Source organism: Haliaeetus leucocephalus, unplaced genomic scaffold (assembly GCF_000737465.1).
Source record: "Haliaeetus leucocephalus isolate CR32 unplaced genomic scaffold, Haliaeetus_leucocephalus-4.0 Scaffold147, whole genome shotgun sequence".
Lineage (NCBI taxonomy): Eukaryota > Metazoa > Chordata > Aves > Accipitriformes > Accipitridae > Haliaeetus > Haliaeetus leucocephalus.
In genome coordinates, this window is record NW_010972583.1 from 406004 (window position 1) to 428890 (window position 22887).

Sequence of the window (22887 nt, forward strand, 5' to 3'; positions counted from 1 at the left end):
CTGCAGTAAGGGCGCAGCGGCTGGCGCCGGAGCAGGGATCACTGGTGCTGGCAGCGGTCAGTCCCTCCCGGCCACGTGCCGAGGCAGCCCGCTCTTCTGCTCCTGCCGGGGCGCAGCGAGACAGGATGCTCACTGAGGGGATGGTTTTGCCAGCTGTACTTCTTATGGGGGTTGGGGGATTTCATCCACGGTCCGACCAGTCCCCTAGTGAGCTGCAGCCCAGACCTTTCTGCATGTTTCTTCCAATATTTACATTAGCCCAGCAGACTGTTGGTGTAAATGAGACTGCAACTCAAACATGAACCAAACAGAGCAGAAAGGAACTGCTGGGTGGTACCAGGGGCTGACAGCGGATCTGCAACACTTGACGTACAGCTTTATTTCCCTTTCTCCCCCATTGAATTTTCAGGAAATGAAACAAAACAAATGAAAAAAACACCTGTGAACCTTGCTAAGTGAAATCTTCCCCATTTTTATTGCTTCAGGACTGTGAAATTAATGCCATGCGTGGAAGGTGTGAGTTGGTAGAGCCTACTACACATTTATAGTTCATGTGTGTTGCACTGCACGATGCCTCATCACAGACCTGGGTTCAGGGATCATAGTTGTAAGAACCCAACATCCTGAATAATATCCACAGATCAACACACAGCAATTGTGAACACTGATTTCTACTCAGCCAATGTCAGCTCTGTCTTTGAAGCCAGTTAGGGAATACTATTACAGCAGGATCGCTTGCAGCTAGATTTTGCTAATTTGATAAAAGACCCCAGAAAATAACAGCATAATTAACTCTGTAATTGCTTCTAGAAGAAGAGTTCAAGTTCTCCTGCCCTACCTCTTTTTTTTTTTTTTTTTTAATTCCCAGTGATCAGAGTTGCTGTTGCAAAGCCCAGTCATGGCACTCATTTAGCTCAGCACGCGCTAGATGGCACTCTGCCGCAGTTGTACTTTTGAGTCAAAAATGCAACTGCACTGTGTTAACATTATCATATTTGTGACACAATTTTACATACTTTCCTTCTGTTTTAAAGTTTGTTTTGGAGTACCTGTGTTCCTTTTTGTAAGCAAATGTCAGAATGAAAGCTTACACTCTTTGGGAAAAACAATCACTCAAACCAAAACAAGAAAGTGGATAAGAAAACACAAATGTCTGGAAGAGTACAGTTAAGATGGCTACCCAAACATCTCTTTATTCTCAGCGAGCAGGAGAGCACCCAAAGATCAGGGCTCTGAAGAGCTGCTGTGCTGGGGACCTGCCTGAGCCCATGGTGATGAAAATGAGACACAGGACATGTCTGGGACTGCAGGGAACTAAAAAAAGAAACTAGATCTGGTTCAGAAGCTGGGAGCAGGAAAAACTTTGCCTCCACAGTGGCCTGGATGGTGGTGGGGAGTGACAGGCTGCTCCTCTTCTTGATGGGGACTGGGCTGGCAGCTCCCTGGCACCTACCGGTCAGGGAGGGGCTGATAGCCCCAAGCCTTAGTGCAGTCCAAGCTAAGAACATCTTGCCTTGGAGCTCTGAAAATATACCAGATGCATTTTTACTTTAATCTCTTCTAATTATTAATGCTTAAGATGAAAGCGCAGCATTCCTTGTGGACATTCACTTCGTTAAAGAATAGATGCACACCAGCAAAGAAACACCAACCCTCAAGCAGGTCAGCAGAGAAAGATGCTAGAGCAGAACTTATGACAGGGGCATTTGCCATCAACAAATAAAGCTGTTCAGTTTAGGAATCTTCATTGTAACACACGATGCCTGGGAGTCAGACTGATACTGTGAGAACTGTTGATGGTGAGTCCCTCTGCAGGCGGACGGTTCATGCTGTCAGCTGCTTTCTTCAAAGCTGCCACTGCTGCTGCAGGAATGAAACCTCATGGTACTCATGGGATCCGACACATAGCCTGCAAGATGCAGAAAGAAGTTCATGTGTGGCTCAACATAGCAGCGATTCTCCCCCACCTCTCCCTGCAGTGACAATGTCAACAAAATAATGCGCATATCAGTTTGTGACAAATAGGCATAATCATGCTGATACCTTTTTGCTGACTGCAAATCTCCATTTAATATCATCTGCTGAGGAAAAATTTAAAAAGGAAGTAAACAGACCCTGTCATTCATGCAATGAATTCACAATAATCAAGCACAAAGAATGTGACTGACATAAAAACATGAATCTCAATGTTTTAATAACAGTGGAAGTTTGCCATTAAAAAAAATACCTTTTTGCCTTTCAACTAGAGCTTCGAAGGGCTCAAAATAAACCTTCTGATAAGTATTTTAAAAATATTTTAATTCTTGACACTACAAAGCAGAAAGCAACTGCTCTTGCCAGCACTGTATTCCAATGAGCTGCTCTAACAATGCCAAAGAAACCGGTCCTCCCTTTCCATGGTTTCATTGGTCAGCTGCTCCCACACTTCTTATTTTACTGTACTAACATTAAAAATCCAGTGGAGCCAACTCAAATTTCTTGAAAACTAGGCATTGTACAGAGATACTTAGCCACTTGGGAAGCAAGAGAGCTTTGAAACTGGAACACAAAAACTTTCTGGGGCACAGGGTGGGGTGGGAGAAGGGTTACAAAGCATTGCTAAGGCTTCTGCGTGCAGGATTCCTATTGCCAAACATAAAAGACACACAGCTGCACAAAATTAAGACTCTGGTAATTACAACAGTACTGACCAAGGCATCCCTAAGCTGTAATCCATAAGCAACCCTGGTTTATCTCCTAATCATGACACACTATGCTTTGAAAGCTGGCAGCAAAACTTTTCCTTAAGGGAATCTCACTCATATCCTAAATATGCTGGGCCTTAACGCTGTGACTGTTCTTGGGCATGGTGGATGTGCCCTGAATATTGGGAGGTGAAGGTAGCATGTGTCATCGCTGGAGCCAAAGCCATGGTGCATCACTGTGTATGTGAGGAACGATAGTCTCTGATGGGGCACATTACAAGAGCAGGACGTACTTTTGAGAACCTCTCCAGCTGTGGTGACAATACTTTGTACTGCGCTGCGGTGCACTGAGCACACTGCGGTGCACTGAGCACGCTGACTGTCCATTGCTCCACCACCACTTCCATTTGCCTTGCTGTTGCCACACAGTGGGGAACCTCTGCTTTAATAAATGCTTTCATCCTTCCAATCCCCTCAACCATATCCTATATATATTTTTTTTTTCCCTTGTAGTGCCTGTGAGTTTCATACCAGCCAGGATCAAGATCACAAGGATACTTGGCTTGGTTCACTCCCAGGATCCCTTCTTGCCTGCCAGGGACGCATCTCTCCTCGGTTGGCTGGTGCCCTTTCCAAGTGCCAAGAGGGATGATGCTATGCTACGCCACAGCCTGGGCTTGCACTGTCACATAACTGCTCAGTGAGTGCAGACGCTTCCTTGTGTTGCAGGACAGATTCTGTGCTGCAAGCTTTGCCAGGGCCTTCTCTGCAGCTGGGAAACTTTGGTGACTGTTGCAGCAGCAGCATGAGCTTGTCTGCCAGCGTCTGAGAGCTGCAGTGAGCAAGGAGAAGCCAAAGTCAAAGTTAAACTCCGTGTTTACACCAATCTTAAATTTTAGAGGATATACAGTTTTCTTTGGGCAGTGTGCATTTGCCTCATGTGATTTCACTGCTTTCAAGATACTGTTTAACTCACAATTTGTGAAACTTCCAATGAAGAGCAGGTGCTTTGCTTTCACTGAAGAAGCCAGGGCTGTGTTTATTTGTAGAATTTCTGTTTTCAAATACACTCAGTGAAGAAAATTGTTCACTATCACAAAGGCTCTTGCAGGCATGGGACCAGGGTGCTTTTGGGTCTTTTACTGAGAAAGGAAAACAGTGAATGTATTCTCTATTGTTTACAGACTGCAAGCGCAAATGAGGATAATGGAAAACATTAGGCAAAAAGCAAACAGAAAAAAGATCAAAATGGACATGAATGGGGAGAGACAGCAGTGAAATTGGTTTATGTGGCATAAATAAAGAGTGCAAATATTTGCAATCATTAGACCAAGCACTTTAACAAAAAAGGGTTCAGGGCTTTCTGTCTTCTGGTGTGCCGCTATGCATTGCAATGGCTTGATCACTCTACTGGGGTCTTGAAGCCTGGGATGCAGTCAGAGCAAGTGGTGGCTGGGCTGCAGGGTGCTTATGGTGGGCCTCCAGAGCAGCTGGGTTTGGTGCTTTGCAACAAGGGACAGTGATTCTGCTGTTCCTTGAGATACATATCCTGGTGACACTGCAGGACTCAACTTTGAGCTGCATAACCCTGCTGAAATGAAGTAAGCGGCAAAGAGTAGCTTTTCCAGTCCTGTTGTGTCTAACAGGCAGGATCTTCATTTTCCTCCGTACCACCCTGGCTTTTTCCATTGTTACCTGAGTTAGGGCAAGGCTCAGCTTGGCCAGCTCTTGGCTGCAATAAGCTGTGCTGCACCACAGTCCTGGCATCTGACCAGCAATGTGGAGGCCTGGCTAGGGCCACCTCCCTTCCTGCTCATATGCTCGGGTTCCCGCCTGTGGAAACTATGATTCAAGGAACAGGTATATTTGAAAATAAATCTTGAGGTCTTGTGAGTAGAGTCTGAAATCACTCCTTAATCCCACAGCTTAAATGCAGCCATGGAGAGTCTCTTCTCCACCAGCCCTCCATTCCCTTTTGTCCCTTCTTAATACAGACTTGAGAAACCCCCTCCAGTCTTGCCTGGATGGTCTTACTCTAGGAGGTCACTAAACATTTATGTTCTGTTCTTGTTTTCTTCCTCCTCGAGTTTTCCAGTTGCCAGGTACCTGATGAAAGCTGTGCCCCGAGGAACTGCTCTCTGCAGCTGTGGAATCCACATACAATAAGTAATAACAAAGTTTTTGTTCTTTTTTCAGTTTCAAAGGTCATTACCTCACTACTTGTTATGACAGCAACACTGCTGTTAGTGTTGTACACAGTAAATATTTATATGACCAAGTTTTCTCTTTTTCTCACCCAATGTGCTCAGTTCAGAGGAGGGGAGGGAGTGCAAAAGTCATGCTGAGGCCTGTGAAAAACAGCAAAGATGACAAGCGTCTGATATATGCTTCAGGCAGAACAAAACACTGAATCCTCCTGGTGACAAAACAGGTTGGCAAGTGGCAGAAAAGGGAACAGATGCCAGGAGAGGAGTGAGAAGGCCCCAGGGCAGGAGACAGCAGCAAACTCTGAATGAGGGTGGCAACCCTGTAAAGTCAATGGATCCACTCAACACAGCTGCCATCTGAACATACAGAAAAATGTATGTAAGTATAGAGCATATAGAAAAACATAAGTTTTCCTTATACATGCTCTGCAGGCATGCCCTGGAGGAACAGAGACTTTATACAGCACAGAAGACCTCTGCTCCCAGCAAACCCAGAGAGACCTTCCTGGTCGGCACTCCTGGGTGGCAGCGACTGTGCTGTATGCATCTCCTTAGAAGTCTGTGTTGTCTGCCAAAGCCCAGCCCTGCTCCTTGGTACTGAAGATGTTGCTGTTGTTCTCCGCCATGTCAGATATGACTATTTATGAAAAAAACCTCTACCCAGCTTTCAGAACAGATGTGCTGGCACAGGCAGTGCCAAAGCCTCCTTTTCCGCCTGCTCTGCGGCACTTTTCTAGGAGCGTATCAGAGTCTGGTTTTGCATCTGGTGTCGCTGGGTGTACCACCATGATCCCTCTAGCAGTGGTTTCAGAAAATACCTTCTTGCATTGCTTTGTCTCCAGGGTTCCCTGGACTTTCACACTTGTCCACGGGGTGATGAGATCCAGACTATCTGCATGGCTCCGGGCTGATGGTGGAAGCATGGTCTGTGGTGCTCTTGTCAGGCAAAGGTAACCATGGATGCTGTGCTGATGTTTGGTCAGCAAACACAGCAGCCACAGCAGACAGGCCCTGGCCACGTGTCTGCGCTGAAATGGGCAAGTGACGTCCTGTTGACGTGGCCCTGGAGCAGCTTAGGACGTTCAGGCAAACAGATCAGCTGGTGCCGGTGGAAGGAGCAGCACCATGGGACAGCAGCTGGAGGCTTTCCAAAATCACACACTCGGTGTAGTCCCCCTTCAGTATTGCTGCACAGAAAGTTACTGAGCTGGGATGTGCTGCTGTTTCACACCTGAGCATAAAGCACGTACTACCCCGACAGCACATACTGAAAGTGGCTTCACAACAGTGGCAGGTTTTTCTAGGAGGCAGCAGTTGAGCCTAGTGTGAATGAAGATCAGCACAAAGGTGAGATTTAGTCTGACCTTCAGCTCCACACCAAGAAAGAAAGATTTACCCAAGATGTCTGAATCCAGTCTGCTTGATACCACCCTAATGCCAACTACATTTTCATATGCTATTTTAAGGTTTTATTTATACATTATGCTGCTGGGCTAAAAAGCTCTAAGATGATAATTATTCTGTGCTTGGGACACTGTAAAGAGCCAGCTAGTGAGTTCATGAGCTGTGCAGAAAGGGTGGGTGAGAAACAGTCTCCCACAGAGCTGCCGGCAAGACAAGACCTGAGCAAAGGCTGTTTAGCAAGAGAGGTTTACTGGGGATGATTGCAAACGCAGGGGCTAGGAAATGCTGGAAAACTGTTTGTGTGGCAACGCATAAACACACACTTGAATGCGGTAGGACAGAAAGCCAGGAAGGCAGGAGGAAGAAGCAGTCAGGACATCTCTGTTCTGGAGGGGACCAGTACAATGGGATGCCCTCTGAGAGAGGAGTGCAAACAGTGAAAAGGATATGTTGTGTCATTTCATGCTCCTGTGGTACTCCAGAAATAGGACTGTCTTCCCTGTTTTTTGCAGAAGTAGCCTTGAGGATATAATGCCACATCTTCTCCTTATTCACAGACCCATGCACATAGACAGAAAGGACCACCCCAGCTCTGAAGTGCTTGGGATGCACATGCAGTGAAAGCAGCCATGAGGTGCAAGGAGCACAGGGTGAGACCTCACCAGCTCTGGCTGTCCATACCAGCAGCCTGCACTGAACATTAGTTTTCTCATGAGACTTTTTGGTACCTCAGGAGACTGTAGCTCCACACTGATTAACCACACCAAGATGCTTAAAGGAGTATTCTGCATTAACTCACCATTTTTGTCGATTGGTGGGTACTGGAAGTTTCTTCTCATGTCATCCAAAGACAGACCCTGAGAAGGGTGGTGCCCAGTGCTGAAAATTAAATAGGAGGTGTCAGTTTAGATAAGACTGATAAAGTCACATCTCCAGACCATAAGAACTTTTTCTACAGAGCTGGAAGGAAAAGACAGTAATACGAAATACATCAGCCTGGTGTCCAGCCACTGGCATTTGCAGTAAACAAAAAGCAAAAAAAAGAGTTATGAAGCAAGAACATGAATCACATGCTTGCATTTCATCCATTCTCAAAGTAAGTTCCCTCAAATATACTGTTTGGGCCTTCACAATTGTTTGTATGTTGCTATTTTAGAAGCAATTCTAAGCATCAATCTAGGGTCATTGTAATGTATTTTATGCATGACTGCTAACAGATTCCTGCAAATAAGTTTCTCTGGCAAGGGCGATTGCTGAATTATCTTCCAGTTATTGACCAAAACCACGGTCCTGCCAATGGGTTGTTTATCACCGATCCTAAGGAGCTATCATGTACAGGACTGTCCTCTATCAGCTCTTCTTAGATTGGAAGCAGACAGAAACCAAGTGTGCACAAAACCAAGAAGCCCAAACTGTTCTTATTTAGCCCTTAGTGCATTTATTTCCAAGGAGCTGTCAAAAGAATAATGGAAGGGATAATGGCTGTAGTGACACAGCCGACGGCACAGGGAAGCAGTGCAACACACAGAGCACACGGAGGTGCATCAGAACAGTTTAGATACGATGGAGAGCCCAGATCTATAAGAACATATCTGATACTCAGTTGGGGAAGTAAAGAAGACCTACTGGATTTAAGCACTCCGTGAAAATAACACCTTAGTGTTGTCCCTTAAAAAGAGGCTCTTTCATTTGACTTGCCTTCACTGAGTATGCTTACATAACCCTTGAGAAGCCTTTTTATTGAAAATACAATTGGCCACAGTTCTCGGGCTTTGGCACTTTTCACGGTCCACGTAGAAGGCACAGTACTAAACAGAACTTTATATTAACTTAATTAGATGCTGTGGATATTATTTATCTCACAATATATAAAAACTCAAAGGCCTGTCACCACTAGACTATCTAAACTTAACAGGTGTATTCACAGCTTCTGGCTTCTGTTGAGGAGTCACTAAGATACTCTTTTTCATCGTGCCTTTGTGCAATTTTGAGAGGATAATAGGATAATGTTTACTGAATTCCACTAACTGCAAAGTAACATGCTATCAGCTTCACTTACTCCTCAAGTATTTTCTCTGGCAAAACTGATCAGTCTAGCTTTTCAACCTCTAAAACGTGAAGTCATGAAATGGAAAGGGCAGTTCAGTGAATCGTCCAAGCGGCAGAATATGAAATGTTGACGCCAGCTGGCAACAGCAGGACACAGGATGGTTGTTTCAGGTTTTGTTGGGACTTCTCTGCTTTTCTACCCCGAACACAACTATTACTCTACCACTGATGGAAGCACTGGGAGGCTCAGGACAGGTCCTGCGGCTCTGGCTTTCCCAGCTTCTTTAAGACACATCTTTGAGAAGGACGGATGGATACAGGTTCCTTATAGCAATGCTGCTTGTCGATGCCTGGAGCGGCACCGTGCCCCAAGGGAGGAGGCCAGGCAGCTGCCTGGCCGGCTGGAGGTAGTTTAATGAGGATCAGGAATACCCTGAAGGAGCAGGCAACGCTCGCTCCAGCTCAGCTAGTACTTCTGGAATATTGTTTCTACCCACTTTTCACTGTCCCGTCCTCCACTCTGCTCCTGGCTTCCCTCTGGGTGGAACATTCACCTCCTTCCCCACTCTGCTCCCTGCTGTTCCAAAGAGCTGGCCCTCCTCTGCGCTGCACAACTCCTCCTCCACCACCCAGCCACCCACCCAGCTGCTCACCCTGCTGTCAACACAGCCACCCTCTTCCCTGACCCCTCGTCTGCGTGCCTGCGAAGGGAAAGCCCTTTGAGGGCTGACCCGCAATTGTATAGAACACATATACATTTACTGTATCACTTGCATTATTGAAGCTCATTCATAATTAAGGAGAAGCAGCCCTTCTTTGGGCAGAGGAAAACAGTAAGGTCATCTATTTTGGGAAAACACTGTCCAGTCAGGGGCTGAAGCAAAAAAACAGTGAATGACTGGCTGGCAAATCTGCACCTGAAAGGACTGCAGACAGCTATCACAGCATCCGCAGGCTGTGGGAAGAGCCAGGAGGTCCCCAGGGGAAGAAATAAAGCATACACTTTGCTTGAATTCCTAGCACAGCATTCACGGACTAACTTCTGGGGTGTTAGCCAAAAGAGACAGGCCTGAGACCAGCCATGCTGCCGAACAGGAGGCTGGCAGCACCGGCTGTGCCAGCGATCCTGGCCAGGACCTACAGAGGAACTACAGCACTGGTCTGTCCCATGCAAGGATTTCCTCTGAAAGGAGAAACTCTTATTTGGCCTCTTTGCCTTTGGAGCAACTCAGAGCAAAAACAGCAGACAGGAATCCTCTGGTCTTGTAAACAAGAAAAAGAAGATGGAGAAAATTGCTGCTAATGAACAGCTGTTGGGAGGAGAACTATGATACAAATCTGTGATAAATAACACACCCCACTCTGCCACGACCCAGACTTTAGGCAGAAAACTTGAAATCTGATTATTCTCAGAACAACTAACTGAACCCCATTCACTCAGTCACTTTGCTATATGTTTTTTCTTTAAATTTCTCGTCAGGTGGGTAAGAGTTTATGTTAACTAACCAGAAGAGCTGAAACCATCTTCAGTAAATTGTTGAGCAGCCTCTCTAGGCATTAAGTCTGGAAGGGGAAGAAATAGCTGCTTGGAAAGAACTTGAAAAAAGCTTGGAAAGAGCCATCTTTCCCTTGACAACAAACGTAAACCTTTTGTCTAAGGGATAACTCAGCTTTTCTCTTCCCATCTATTTTGGGAGAAAAGGTGGTTTGTAAGGACCAGGCACTTGCCGTCAATCTAAGACAGCTGCCCAGCAGAAGGTATGCCAGCGTGAGAGCTGGAGAGAAACCACACGGGTGATAGTGTCTGCTGTGAGTGTCTATGGGCCTGTTGTTTAGCCTGGAGAAAGAGAGCTGTTAGCAGGGGAGAAGGAAAGGACGTCTTTCTGCTGGAGGAAATAAACCCATCAAAATGTCTTGGTTTTCTGCAGCTGCTTCCTGAACAGACCAAGTTTCCCTCACAAATCTGCACTAAGGCATTAAAAGCAGGATGCTGAATCCCGTGATCCCACCCACGTGTGTATGCACACCAGTGAAAACTGATCCACACGTGACACAAAAGCCTCTTGGTGCAGCAGTGGCAGTGCTGCTTTCGTAGGCTCTGCACCTGAGCTTCAGAGCCCGAGCACAGCAGAACTCTGCAGTCCTGCCTGTCCCTAATTACAGACCAGCGTCTACAGAGACAGATCTGAGAGTGCCAGCCTCTGCAGGACGAGGCCCAACACGGGAGTGATCCGAGGCAGGAACCGCCTCTCCTGCTGGCCTGGCGGGATGGTGCCCAGCTCAGGACAGTGCCTTTCCAGGGCAGATCTGCAGCACTGCTGGCTGCAGCTCCATAGCCCCTGCCTCAGCCCCAGAGGGCTCTGCAGCACTGCCCAGGGCCCTCTCCCATGTGCTGGCACTGCTGCCCCAGTCCGCAACCGGCTCGTGGAGAGCGGGAGAAGATGCTGGGTGGCACTGCAGCTGGGGACTGTCCCCCGAGGGTCTGCCTGCGAAGAGCCGTGGACAGACGGGCTGCCAGCCAGCAGGATGGATGGGCATGCTGGCTCCCCGCTCCTCCCTCCTTCGCTGCTCGCCCAGGACAGGAGCTGGCACGCACTGAAGGAAGGGCAGCTGGGCTGTCTGCACGATCCAGCCAACCCAGGGCACTTACAGCAAGTGCTGCTCAGCAAGAGGTTACTTCTCTGCGCAGGGCAGGCGGGCACAGAGCTCTGATGGTGGCACGTCCAGCTGACGAGCGAGGCTCTGCCTGCATGCACCCAACAACCCTTTCACAGCAGACAGAGCAACATGTTTGCTGCATGATTCCTCTATTCCGCACAGACAGAGAATTCTTTCAGAATATTATGACATACCATACCACGCAGACATGTATTTGCTGTCTGAGGCAGCCTGTAGCATAGGCTAAAGAGCAGCCCCTGCCAAGGCCATCAGACGTGTTAATATCACTGTCCAAAGATACAAAGAAAGGTCACTCCAAATATTTCTGACTTGGGTTAACTGGGAGCTACTTAAACAAGAAAAGACTATTCTTTTGCAGATGTTGTCCTTGGACTCTGTGGGAAATGCTAAAGGTGTAGAAAATCAACAGCTAAAGCTTCTATACAGTGATGAGTTGACAGGTTAAGCTGTCCTGTCAGACAGACAAAGCGCACTGCTATTGCATCCAATTCATTATGACACTCCTGCATCCTGCCATATGACCGCTAAACGGACACTAAAGTTACAGGGCAAGAAACAAACAAGTAACTTCCATGCCATGGCTGTTCAACTCCATGCATAGTACATGGAGATTTCGTCAGATGAATTGTTTCTGCCATAGTGTGGAGTTGCATGCTGTGGTGTTTCATAAGACATGAAGTCGTCAGAGCAGGTGGAAACAGGAGGCAGCCCAGGAAATACAGTCCAGCTGGGGAAAAAAACAACATGACCCCTTCCCTCTGAAAATGCCTACGCTTACAAAAATGAAACCCTAAGAAACAGTTGTCATTAGGAAGTGAAGTCATTAATCATCTCAGTGTGTTGTATTGTTAGAAACTACTGAAACTGTGGAAACCATTCCCTTTTTGTTGAGTGTTGTGCCTCTGGGTTAATCTTTCTGGGTGCTATTTATAGATTTGAATGTTGTTAGTTTGTATGGCAGAGCATCTGATAAAAGAATTCACCTTTAAATAACCGCTGGGGTTATAGAGGAGCCCATTTTAGTGGGCTAACGAACCTCAGTGCTGCACTGGGAACACTGAATTACAGGACAAGAGGGGCACTTGTGAATGCCCCTTCTCTCTCTCTCTCTCTCATGCCTACACTAACCTAGATATGTCACTTTCTTATTCCTTTAATGCAAATTATTATATTCAACAGCAAAATCTGGCCCTTTATGGAAAGTGAAGGTCTAGCTCACATTGCCTTCACCCTGACATCAGTGCCCAACTCCATGTCCTGCTCCAGCAGCGTATGACAAAAGCAAAGCAATTTATAGGATATCACATTTTGCCAGATGAACGTTTCAGGTCTGATCTATGTTTTCATGTAAAAGATTCCAGTGTCTGTCTGCAGGTGTTTGCTTTCTGCCTCTCCATACGAGCCCCCGAACAGGCAAAGGATTGATTCATTTTGCTCCTCTATTCCAGCTCCCAATTTTAGCTGACTGTATTTCTGACTTTCCGCATCCTGGTTAACAGGAATGTATCAGGAGGGCATGGCTTGCTTTGCTATGACTATTTCTGACTGCTAAGTGGTGCTAAAGGGTAAAGTTTAGACCGAGTGCACTGCTCTTCTGGCAGAGATTAAGAGCACCATTTCATTTTCACAGTACTCTCACTCCCCATGGGATAGAGATAGGAGATTGCTAAATTTGCCCTCAAAACCAGGTCTCCCAAGTGGCAGGGTAGACTGCCTCGAATATTAACTTAGTGGTACAATAATATAGAGAACCCACATGTGACTTTGCCTTAAAAAATATCAGGAGTTCTTCTTACCCTTCTATGGTCATAAATTGAATGATATGCAATTTTTAGGATGTACTCTGGTAGGAACAGCCCTAGCAATGCTGACTCCCACAAATTTCTGTGAGGCTGAGATCCTTTCCCTCTTCCTTAAGGAAAAGGGACTTGGCATTTGTATCTCCTGCCTCTGTGTCTGCTGGGACAGTCTGGTTTCTGTCTGTCTGTCCCTGCCCTTCTTCACCTGCTGCCCTCCCCAGACAGCAGCCTGGGATCTGTGATGAGCGCAGGTGACAGCACCAGTCCGGCAGTGCTCTCTCCTGGTACTGCAACACCATCTTCCAGTAGCACAGCCTACTTCATTCATTTAATCTTATCACAATTTCAGATCAAGATGAAAAAAACAAAAACTAAAGCACAGACCTGAGAAATGTAACATCAAAAAATGGCACCTCTTCAATTACTTTGCTTTTCTACCACAGTCAGCCTCTGGGACCAGTAGTCTCTCCCATGTTTTATCTTCAGCACAGGCTCTTATGGTGAGGGAACTGGGTGTTTTTCCTGTCCATAAAACTTCCTCTCATTAAAGAAACTCCACTAATTACTAAGAATCTAAGAGAGGTGAGGGCATGTTAGAAAATAGTTTTCAGACACAAGCTATGCACTCCATAAATGGGACGTATACTATAAATATAACAGGAAACAAACTTTCTCGTACATAATAATCAGAATGGCATTTCAGTGTGACCTTTCTTCCCAAATTTGCTTATTTCTAGGATTTTCAGCTGGGTTTTCCTAAGTGTGCCCTATTCCTCCTAATCAGAACGACATGTCTGCCTTGTATTTTGGCAGAGATAACAAGCCATGCTTGTGATACGAGTCAGCAAATATACTTATCACATTTCTGCAGGGCTTAGATTTCTGCTGAGAGAGGTGAGCTCACTGGATAACTCTGGCCCCTTACGAGGGCTAGCAAATCCTGCCCTCCTATTTTGATGCGACACACTAACACAGCCTCCTTTATTTTTCAGACAATACATAGAGGTTATACCGCCTCCAGTATAACAAACTGGCCTGTCAACAACAACAAACCTCCTGCAGGAGTCAGCTCCCTTAAATAGCAATACTTCGCAGAAGTAACTATATGAGCAAACTATATGAGCAGTTCCCTGAAATGTGAACAGTGCCCATGCCATGAAGGAGGCTGGTAAGGCTCTCTGTCACAGTGCCACCTGATGCCTCCAGCCACATCATCTGGTATTGAAACGCTGCCCATGGACTAACCTGGGTTTTCTATCTTGTCACTGATGCCACACACTGGAATATTATTTTCTTTATTTTTTTTCCAAAGAAAAATGTGTCTTCTAGCTTTTCTTCAGTAAAATTTTTCAAATTGAAAACACATTGTGATATAAACACCGGCCTTCCCAGACCTGCTGGCAGGTAGTGAAGGTACATCCACCTAATGACCACTCACCTCCGCCCCCTTGGGTGGGCAGTCATCAGTCTTTTGTTTCATGTGATGTAGCAGTGGTACTGTGTGTAGAGCCCATACACGGCAGGACTTGATCTTCTACTATTTTTGTTACTCATAGTGAAAAATTCAAATGCTTAGCTGTTGTCTTGGCAGCAGGATGGCTTCCACAGCATTCAGATAACCCAAACACCCCGTGAGACAGCAGTTACAGAAGACAAAACTGCAGAAGTGCTTTACTGGGGTGGCCCTGGCAGTGGATCAGCCCCAGGGTGTGTTTCTGCTACCGGCTTCTCAGGCAGCCACATCCCCTAGTCAGGCACAGTCCCTGCTGCAGGGAACGCCCGCTTTAGGCATGTGAGCCGGGCAGTCTTGAGGACGACGCTTACTATCCCTTTCAAAGTAAGTGCTCTCCTTGGCCCTGTAATGACTGGCACATACCTCTGTGACCAGACAGCGTAAGCTCGTGCATTCAAGGCATATTCCAATTCAAACCGACTACGTAGCGCTGCAACGTGACTACGGCCAGGACCTCCTCGCGCAAGGAGACAGTCCGAAGATGAGGAGGGAGACAGAGAACCGCTGCTGTTGCTGGAGGCTGGAGACATTAACTGGATTAAAAAAAAAAAAAAGGTGGCACTGTTACTACGCATTTAAGAGTCTTTCCTCAGCTATTTCTCCTAAGTTGTGTGTCCCACATTTCCTTTATAGTTTGGCTGAAAACAACAGTGCCTCCCGACTTCGATCAGCTGAGGAGAACTGGCTGCTGCCTGCCCAATAAAGCGGTCAATTCATCATCACCTGGGGTTTTCAAGCTGGGGTTGGACGGCTTTCCAGAAGATACGCTTTAGTTCAGCCATGAGTTATTTGGCTTGCAAGCATCCACTGTGCAGCTGGGAGACATCACTGCCTCCCTGGTGGGAGCCACCGGCTGTGACTTTCCCATCTGGACCAGAAAGGTGGCAGTGCTGTCTGATCACAGCAGTCCTGTCTGAGTGTCCCAGGGCAGGAATTCAGACTGACAGGGCAATGCCAATGCAGGGCTAGCACATCAATATATGTGTTTATACATACAACACCAGAACCTGCAGCAGCAGGGGCCTAGACTTGCTGGCACAAAAGGTCCCTGCCACTCCTGGTTTCAGAGATACTTAAAAGGAGCAGAAATTATTTGCTGAGAGAGGAGAAGAAAAAAGAGAAGAAATAGAGGGAGGTGGAGAGAGAAAACTCTCCACCTTCATCCTTCATTGGCTGTGGTACTTAACTTACTAGAGATCTTGTTCCTCAAAACCCCTCTCAAACAAGGCTTTGCCCTGGGCACAGTGGAGCTTAGGTATAACTCCCCAGCTAAATAATGCTTTCTTTTTTTTCTTTTGTATGTAAGCTCTTGCCCCAGATTTCTTCCTGCATGCACTGCTGCCTATGTATCATAGACGTCAGGTCTCCCATGAGATGACACAGTTTCTTGTGATACAGTGCTTCACTTTTTTTTTTTACACTTAAAAGCTTCCACCTACGCATAGAGCAACCAGCTGCAGTCAGAGCATGAAGAAATGTAATAGATTATGGGTGTCTTTTCTGACCCTTAAGCTCAAGAGCAGCGATCCATTTTAAAAGGAGGTTGGTTTTTTTGGTGGTTTTGTTTTAAAAAAACCCCAAACCTCTTACATGCATACACACACACACAAACACACCAAGAAAATATAATTTCAGGAATTGCAGCCCTGAGCCATTTACTTTCTCTTTGACCACTTACCTTACACAAGGCTGAAGGCTGATACATCCATCTGTGTCATAGCCACAGTCCAAAGGAGGAATTGCCTTTGCATTTATCCTTCTTATGTTTTCTCTTTTTACCTTTCTCCCAAGGGTCTTGGCCAGTTTGTCTTTTCTTCTTTTTAAACCAAGCAGTCTTGAATGGGATGAATGGGAGTAAAAAATTCTGCCCAGGACTACTACGAAGTGTATCCCCACAGCACTGGTCACGCTCTCTCTTCAGTGTACCTCTCTGAGTAGCTCCTGACACTCACAGCAATATCTGGTCCCTGCCTCCTCCTGGCACCCGTATAAACCACTGTTGACAACGTGCCTTAAAAATACAGTGTGTTGGCTAGCAATAGGACGAAGCAGCTCAAGCAGCTTGCAGGCTCCAAAGCCACCACTTTCCTCAGCTGCTGCTGCTCTCCCCACTTGAACTCACACGCACAGACACTCCGTGGTGGAAATAAGGTCCTTACCTCAATATTGCACAGACATTCTTCTAATTTTGTGACTACTTCTGAAAACTCTGGTCTCCCCTGTGAATACAATAGAAAAAGCAGAGCTGTGTTAAAAATAGAAGGGGGGGCATATCTTCTGTGATTAAACTGACTCATAGATATGTGATGAAACACAGCTCCTCTCCCTTTCTCTGAATTTCATGGCATTGCTTTCAGTCTGCTTGGGAATCTGATGGGAACTGCAAGTTCAGTACTAGCTACGAAACTGAGGGGGGGGTATAACAACTTTGACTGCATTATTTTTCTCTTTTTCTGTAACAATTAGATTTGAGCTAGTAATGACTAGACCATAAGATTAAACAAATACTAACAATAAATTCTTGGCTCTGTTTATATATTAGGTATGCTTCCTCTTTGCCCATAAACAAGACTTAGAACCCAGCAACAGCTGTGAAGAGCAGCGGACAAGCTCCTGGCCAAGACTGCACTTATGACCACCCTCTTCCTTCCCTCGTTGGAGTACTTGCATCCCTCCATGTGCACTGGCTCCACTGCTGCTCCCCACCGCCTGCCCAACCCTTTCCCGGACACGTGTCTCCATCTCTGTGTGCTTCAGGTGGCACAAGAGTTTGCAGAGGCCATGCTAGGGACAGGATCAGGCAGCTGAGGGGAATGAAAAATACACCTCCTTCTTGTTACTGCTGATCAATACCCTGTTCCAGTTTACAGCACAGTCTTCCCAGGGAAGTTCAGGCTTAACTAAAGCATTGCATACAATGGTGTTTGACAGAGGAGGACTGGGAATACCTTAATTAAGTAACTGTTAAACAAGCTCCTCATTCCCATCACCACATCCTCCTCAACAAAATTGCCTGCAAGAAGTAGGCGTAATTTAAAAGCTTTAGGACAAAGTCCTGCAGCCCTCACATCTACGAGTGATAGCAGAGGGATAATACACACAAGTAAGACTTCAGCTTTTAGCCCTTTGTGAGAAAGTGTAGTAACAAAATGGGTGTTAAATGCGTTTCTTTCTCAAAAGGGTTAGAAAGAAAATGACCAGTCCATTTTAAGTTCCATAGACTTGTCCTTGTCTGCAGTTACATAGGAAAGGGAGGGAGAAAATTGTGTTTATTCGTGTCCACAGCAGTGTCCTGCCTGATATGTGCTCCTTGTGGCAGTGGCTTAAGGCAGCGAGACAGTCCACATCCTTCTCCTGACTCTGGCCACCAGCTGGACACTGGCACAGCACTTTGGAAAGACACTGTTCCCACAGGAATCTCAGGCTCCAGTAAGCACTGCTATGAGTAACTTACACCTAGGAAAGTGCTGGGGAAAACTACCACGGCAAATATACCCTCTGAACCACAGAGTCCTTCACAGGGACAAGGAGGCCTCATAAATGGCTCTTCTTTAGCTGGGTGAAGGCTGGTGGGAAGAAGGGAGATCCCATCTGATGACTGGATGGAAACTTGATTGTGAGGTGACTTCGGTGGTTCCGTTTATAAAGGATTCTGTTATAAAGCAGTGTATGACCACATTAAAATATCCCTGAGCTCTAGTCTACAAAGTGTTCAAAAAATACTGCATTTATTGCATGTGATAAGCTCTGTTGCCTTCAGTGGAACTTGATCAGAGCCCATTGGATTAGTCCATTGGAGACAATGGAAGAACTCAATGTAACGTTAGAGTTGTACTTGATAAAATCAAACCAATGTTTATTTTCTTTACAGAACTAAGCCCCAGGTACTATGGCAAATACTTTGACTTTAATTAAAGCTTACAAATTAAAATAGCTAATGAAAAATGCTGCTTAAGACACACTCTAATTTTCTAGACAACAGTTTGCCTTTGGAAACAACTACTCTCAAAAGTTTCTGGAAAAGAGATGTTCAGGTACCTGATAAATAGTAACAGTGACATGACACATGGGAACTAGTTTTCAGCTGGGATGAACCTTGAATAAAATTAAAGACAAATAAAAGGATAAATTTTCAAATTTGGAGGCATTTCATAGACATCAGGCAAAATCCACACAGATATATTCCATTTTCTGCCATTTGTTTTTTTTTTTTTTCAACTGAGCATACCTCTTGGAGAATTCTGACCTGTGAACACTCGTTGAAGCCCCCAAATTCCCCATTTTCCCCTAACAAATAACCCGTCTTTTACGTAAATGTCTTTGTTTATGCACCTACAGTGAGGTGCTGTAAAATGGATATTGATATGGTGATGCTTTTTATTTTAGATATTTTGCTCATTCTGCTTGTTACGGTGTTTCACTAATAGCATTCAGTCCCTTCTCTTGAGTGGTAAGCTCAGGAGACGTCACTGTGTCAAGGATTATTATACATACTAGATAACTGAGACCCTTTGAAAGAATCACTTGTTAATCTCTGCAGTGAATTTACAGCAGTATTGTATATTTGTATTGACTGTTTCAGGGTAGGCTGTTGACTGCACAGGAAACCTTGCAAATGCTGACAAGAGGGTGATAACACTGCTTCATTTTTCTCTGCCCAGTGGCCCTCCTGATACTATTTCAAAGCTCTCAGAAGTAACTCAAAACCTTTGTTACTGAGAATGGTAGCAAAACACCTTTAATAAAGCTCATTTTAGTAAGTTTTTGCCTGCATTTTTTGCAAAGTTCAAGCCATCCACTGGCTGATTGAGCCATCGATTGCCTTATCATTCTATCATGCACATCTAAAACATTAGCAAGATTAAGTTATGTTGGAGTGATACTGTTGAGTAACAAAGTGCATTAGGATTCTGAAAAGATGGTGTCTTTTTATTGGGGCTAAATGAGCTGTGGAAATGCTAACAAGATACAGTGACTATATCCATTACATAGTGCTTGCTTAAGTCAACAAGTTAATATGACATCTTATTAATAAATTTAAACAGAATGTGAGTTACATGCTGATGATTATTAGCAGCTACTTTATAGTTACATGGAAAACAAACTAACACCCTGCCCCTCTGATAAAGTGCAAAGACAAGAGCATATTCAAGAATCCAGGAAACACTAATAACAATAAATAAACTAGTGATGAAATAAACTAGCTATGCCCTGTATTGCGAATACATTTTATCCGCAATTCTCACACTGATATATTATGTACATAACCAGTAAGGAATACAGTTAGGGGGCAAAGCTCACTGCAGTCAATCACTGCCCAAAGTCACACAAACCTCTTCCCCTGTCTTGGTAGAGAACTTGAGCATGTGCTTTAGTTCACTAAACCAGGTAAGAAAGCTCTCAAGTATCCAGGACAAGGACAGGTTTAGGCACATGATAACCTGCTTTTCTACGCTAGGCTAACTAGAAAAGTGACTCCAGGGAACAAATCCAGGACTCTGTTTCCAGTAGGAAACGCAAAGTCAGAGTATCTGGTTCAGTAATATGAAGCTGTAATACAAAACAAGGCCTCCTGTAACACCAGAAAATCACACAGGTTCCAAAATCTGTTCCATTCCTCAGAAATGACACTTCCACATTGTTCAATGAAGACCTCGAATGCCAGAATAGCACCAGGAAGCCAACCAACCAACCAACCAACCAAAGTTTCCAAAAGCCTACCCCTGCAATGTGTTTCCTAAAGCAGTTAATCCACTTTGTGGAACGTTTTCTAAGCAAACTGAATTTCCAGTCTCTGGAGTATATTTCTTGACTTTTCAGACAATTTAGAGGCACGTGCAAAAATACCTGTGCAATTGCTGCAGCAGCATATGCAAAGATGGCATTATAAGAGCACCCAGGGTCCCTTGCCTGGCTGACACACAGAAGCACATAAAGGACCTACCTATCTCCATAGTCCTCTGTGTGAGAAATGCTTCATAGAGATGACATTCGTCTGGCTGCTTTCTATTTTCCATCACCAAGGAACACTGTCAAAGCCCAGAAGTTACGAACAAACCCATCACTCTTATGCTCTACAAATGCCAGAACAGTAACACAGTCAGTAAGACAGCCCCGATGCAGAGCCAGCACAGGTGCCAACACACTGCAATATCTGCATTTTCATGTGCAAATACACAGATGTGTATCCATCCAGTCAGGAGATACAGCTGAGACATAGCATCAGAAAAGTGCTGGTTATCAACCCTACTTTGGAAGATTTGACCCTCAGTATAAGGACAGAGATATAAAGACTAGTTAGGGGAGGATCACTGTTGTCCCTCTACCATGGATGGTCTCAAGCACCATTAAAACCTGCTCGGGCTCTAAAGGCTACCAGTTTGAGGATGATAGTGTTTTTGCAATCTTGCTTTAGTTAGTTGATGCTCCCTCTAGTGCAGAAATAGCAAGACTGCAAAAGCCAATATAAAACAATCTTTCTTTAACCACCATTTTATAATCTCAGAAGGGAACACTTGTGTATTTTATTTTCTTTAACACTGCTGCTACTGAGTTAATTGGGATAATCAAGACAGATTCCTCCAGCCATAAAAACCAGTCAAAATTGCAGCATGCGAGAAAGGTGGCGTAGCAACAACCTTACTGCAGTGACTCCCTGTTAAATCAGACTCCTATCCTGCAGACATTGCTGGGCTCCAAAAGACAGTAATTATAGCAGATGCAAGACACATTTTAAAAATTCACAGTACAGTTACTTTCTATCCTAAAGAAGAGTTTATTAATTTTAACACGTATATGAGGTTTGTCTTTATCAGCATTAATTAGAGTCCCACGTGAAAATTCCCAGGGTATCAGCTGGGGAAAAAATATTCATTGTGTTTACTATTTTAAACCCCTGAAAATTAAAATTCCATATCATATAGGGGGAAAATTGAAACAATAGGAAGACCTGTAAAGAGTTTAGACAGCTGGAATAGGAGAGGCCCATTTTAGGATTAGCAGTGATGTAGCTGATGAGAATGAGCCACTCTGGGTGAGCTGTGCGTGTGAAATGCATACATCATTGGCTTGTACCCTGCCTGGCTCTAAGTGCTGTTGCTTTCTCACTTCCCTAAGCAATGAAAAACACATCCCAAAACAACAGCAATGATAATAATAAGCAATGCAGTCATTTTTGAAATATAATAGAACAGATGGCTTTCAGTTTTTCAAACTAATATGTCATGTCATGGCATAGCAAAAAAAGTAATCTAATAGTTAGATGCACAGGAGAATTACATGATGCTTCTGATAAATGATCAAGTGCCTGGATGAAGCGGGAGGCTGGAGGAGGGCTGTGTCCCCACAATTCAATCCATGCAAGATGGAGATTATGGCAGTGAGCTGGGCAATGCAGCTGGACAGACTGACGGAACTGGGCACTGATGGAGAGACTGCAGCACAGCACGAAGAGAGGGAGCCACTGGGGAACAGCACTAACTCCTGCTCTGCTCCCTCACGGACTGTGGTCAACAGCATTTTTGCCATCTGAGGCTGGCAAAGAAGCATGGGTGTGAACTTTGTTACTGCTACCCCTTCTCACCTTCCCACACTGCAGTATCCTCTCCACGGGACTGCCCTTAAAATTGCTAGGGTCTTGCCATGTATTCCTGAAGTCTCACCCTGGGAGCAGGCTACACCGTTACCAATCAATCACAGCTATCCATAGGTTTCGGGGGGAAATGGAAGGAGTCGGTGTAACCTCTGGAGCTGGTAATGCTTTGACATGTGGTCGTCTGAGAGACCCTCCACATGCTCATGTCCTCTGTTCTCCAGGCCGTGGCTGGAATGGCCCTGCCACAGAGAGGGGTCCTCTCTGCTGCTGTCCCAGCAGACACTGAGCCCAAGGGCACCACACGGTGACTTCTGCAAAGCACAGCTCTCCCCAGGCCGTTGGGAAAGATGTACAGCTGACTGTATTTGTTGTTTTAGTACCCAAAACATATTTGCCACTGGATATTTAGAGAACTGTCAACATAGTAGGAGTAATCTTTGAATAAAGCAATATTAATTAAAGGAACAGACACCTTCCTGGCATTTCAGAAATTAAAAAGCAATGAGTACATTTTTTTCTACCAATAATCCAAAAGAACCACTTTCTTTGCATTGGAATAAGTGAAAAAACATGGTTTGCCAGTTCCAAAGATCATAAATGTGATCTTTTTAGGATTAAAGCTACAATAGGGAGCAGAGATCAAGAGCCAGAATATTTCTACAACTCGTAAATCATGTTCCTGTTTCTCTTTTACAGCTGCTCCTGTAAAAACTAACACCTTAACAAGTCAGAGGTATTTTGAGGATGTTCTGTGCCCCAGACAAAAAAGGAGCAATTCCAGGAAATGGGAAGACCCTGCAGGATAAAAAAACAGGACCTGAGTCCTGGCAGAGGTGGCTTCCCAGCTTGGAGCTCGGTGCAACTGCCCAGTCAGTGCATTGGCCATCTGAGTCACTGCTGAATATTCAGCCCTGGTTTTGAATGTGACAGCCCAGGCAGTGTGCGTAGCTGTCACTGT

At 45.2% G+C, this 22887-nt stretch overlaps 1 protein-coding gene across 1 annotated transcript in view; it reads right to left on the reverse strand.

The window, feature by feature from the left end:
* Window positions 1-1832: 1832 nt before the first annotated feature.
* The window catches only part of LOC104828056 (serine/threonine-protein kinase TNNI3K), an 89315-nt gene continuing 68260 nt past the window's right edge, over window positions 1833-22887 (reverse strand). The window contains exons 22-25 of the mRNA XM_010561495.1: window positions 16495-16554; window positions 14699-14868; window positions 7095-7174; window positions 1833-1909 (exon numbers count right to left, since the gene is read on the reverse strand). Coding sequence (XP_010559797.1) covers window positions 1833-1909; window positions 7095-7174; window positions 14699-14868; window positions 16495-16554 — 387 coding nt within the window. The remainder of the gene's footprint in view (window positions 1910-7094; window positions 7175-14698; window positions 14869-16494; window positions 16555-22887) is intronic.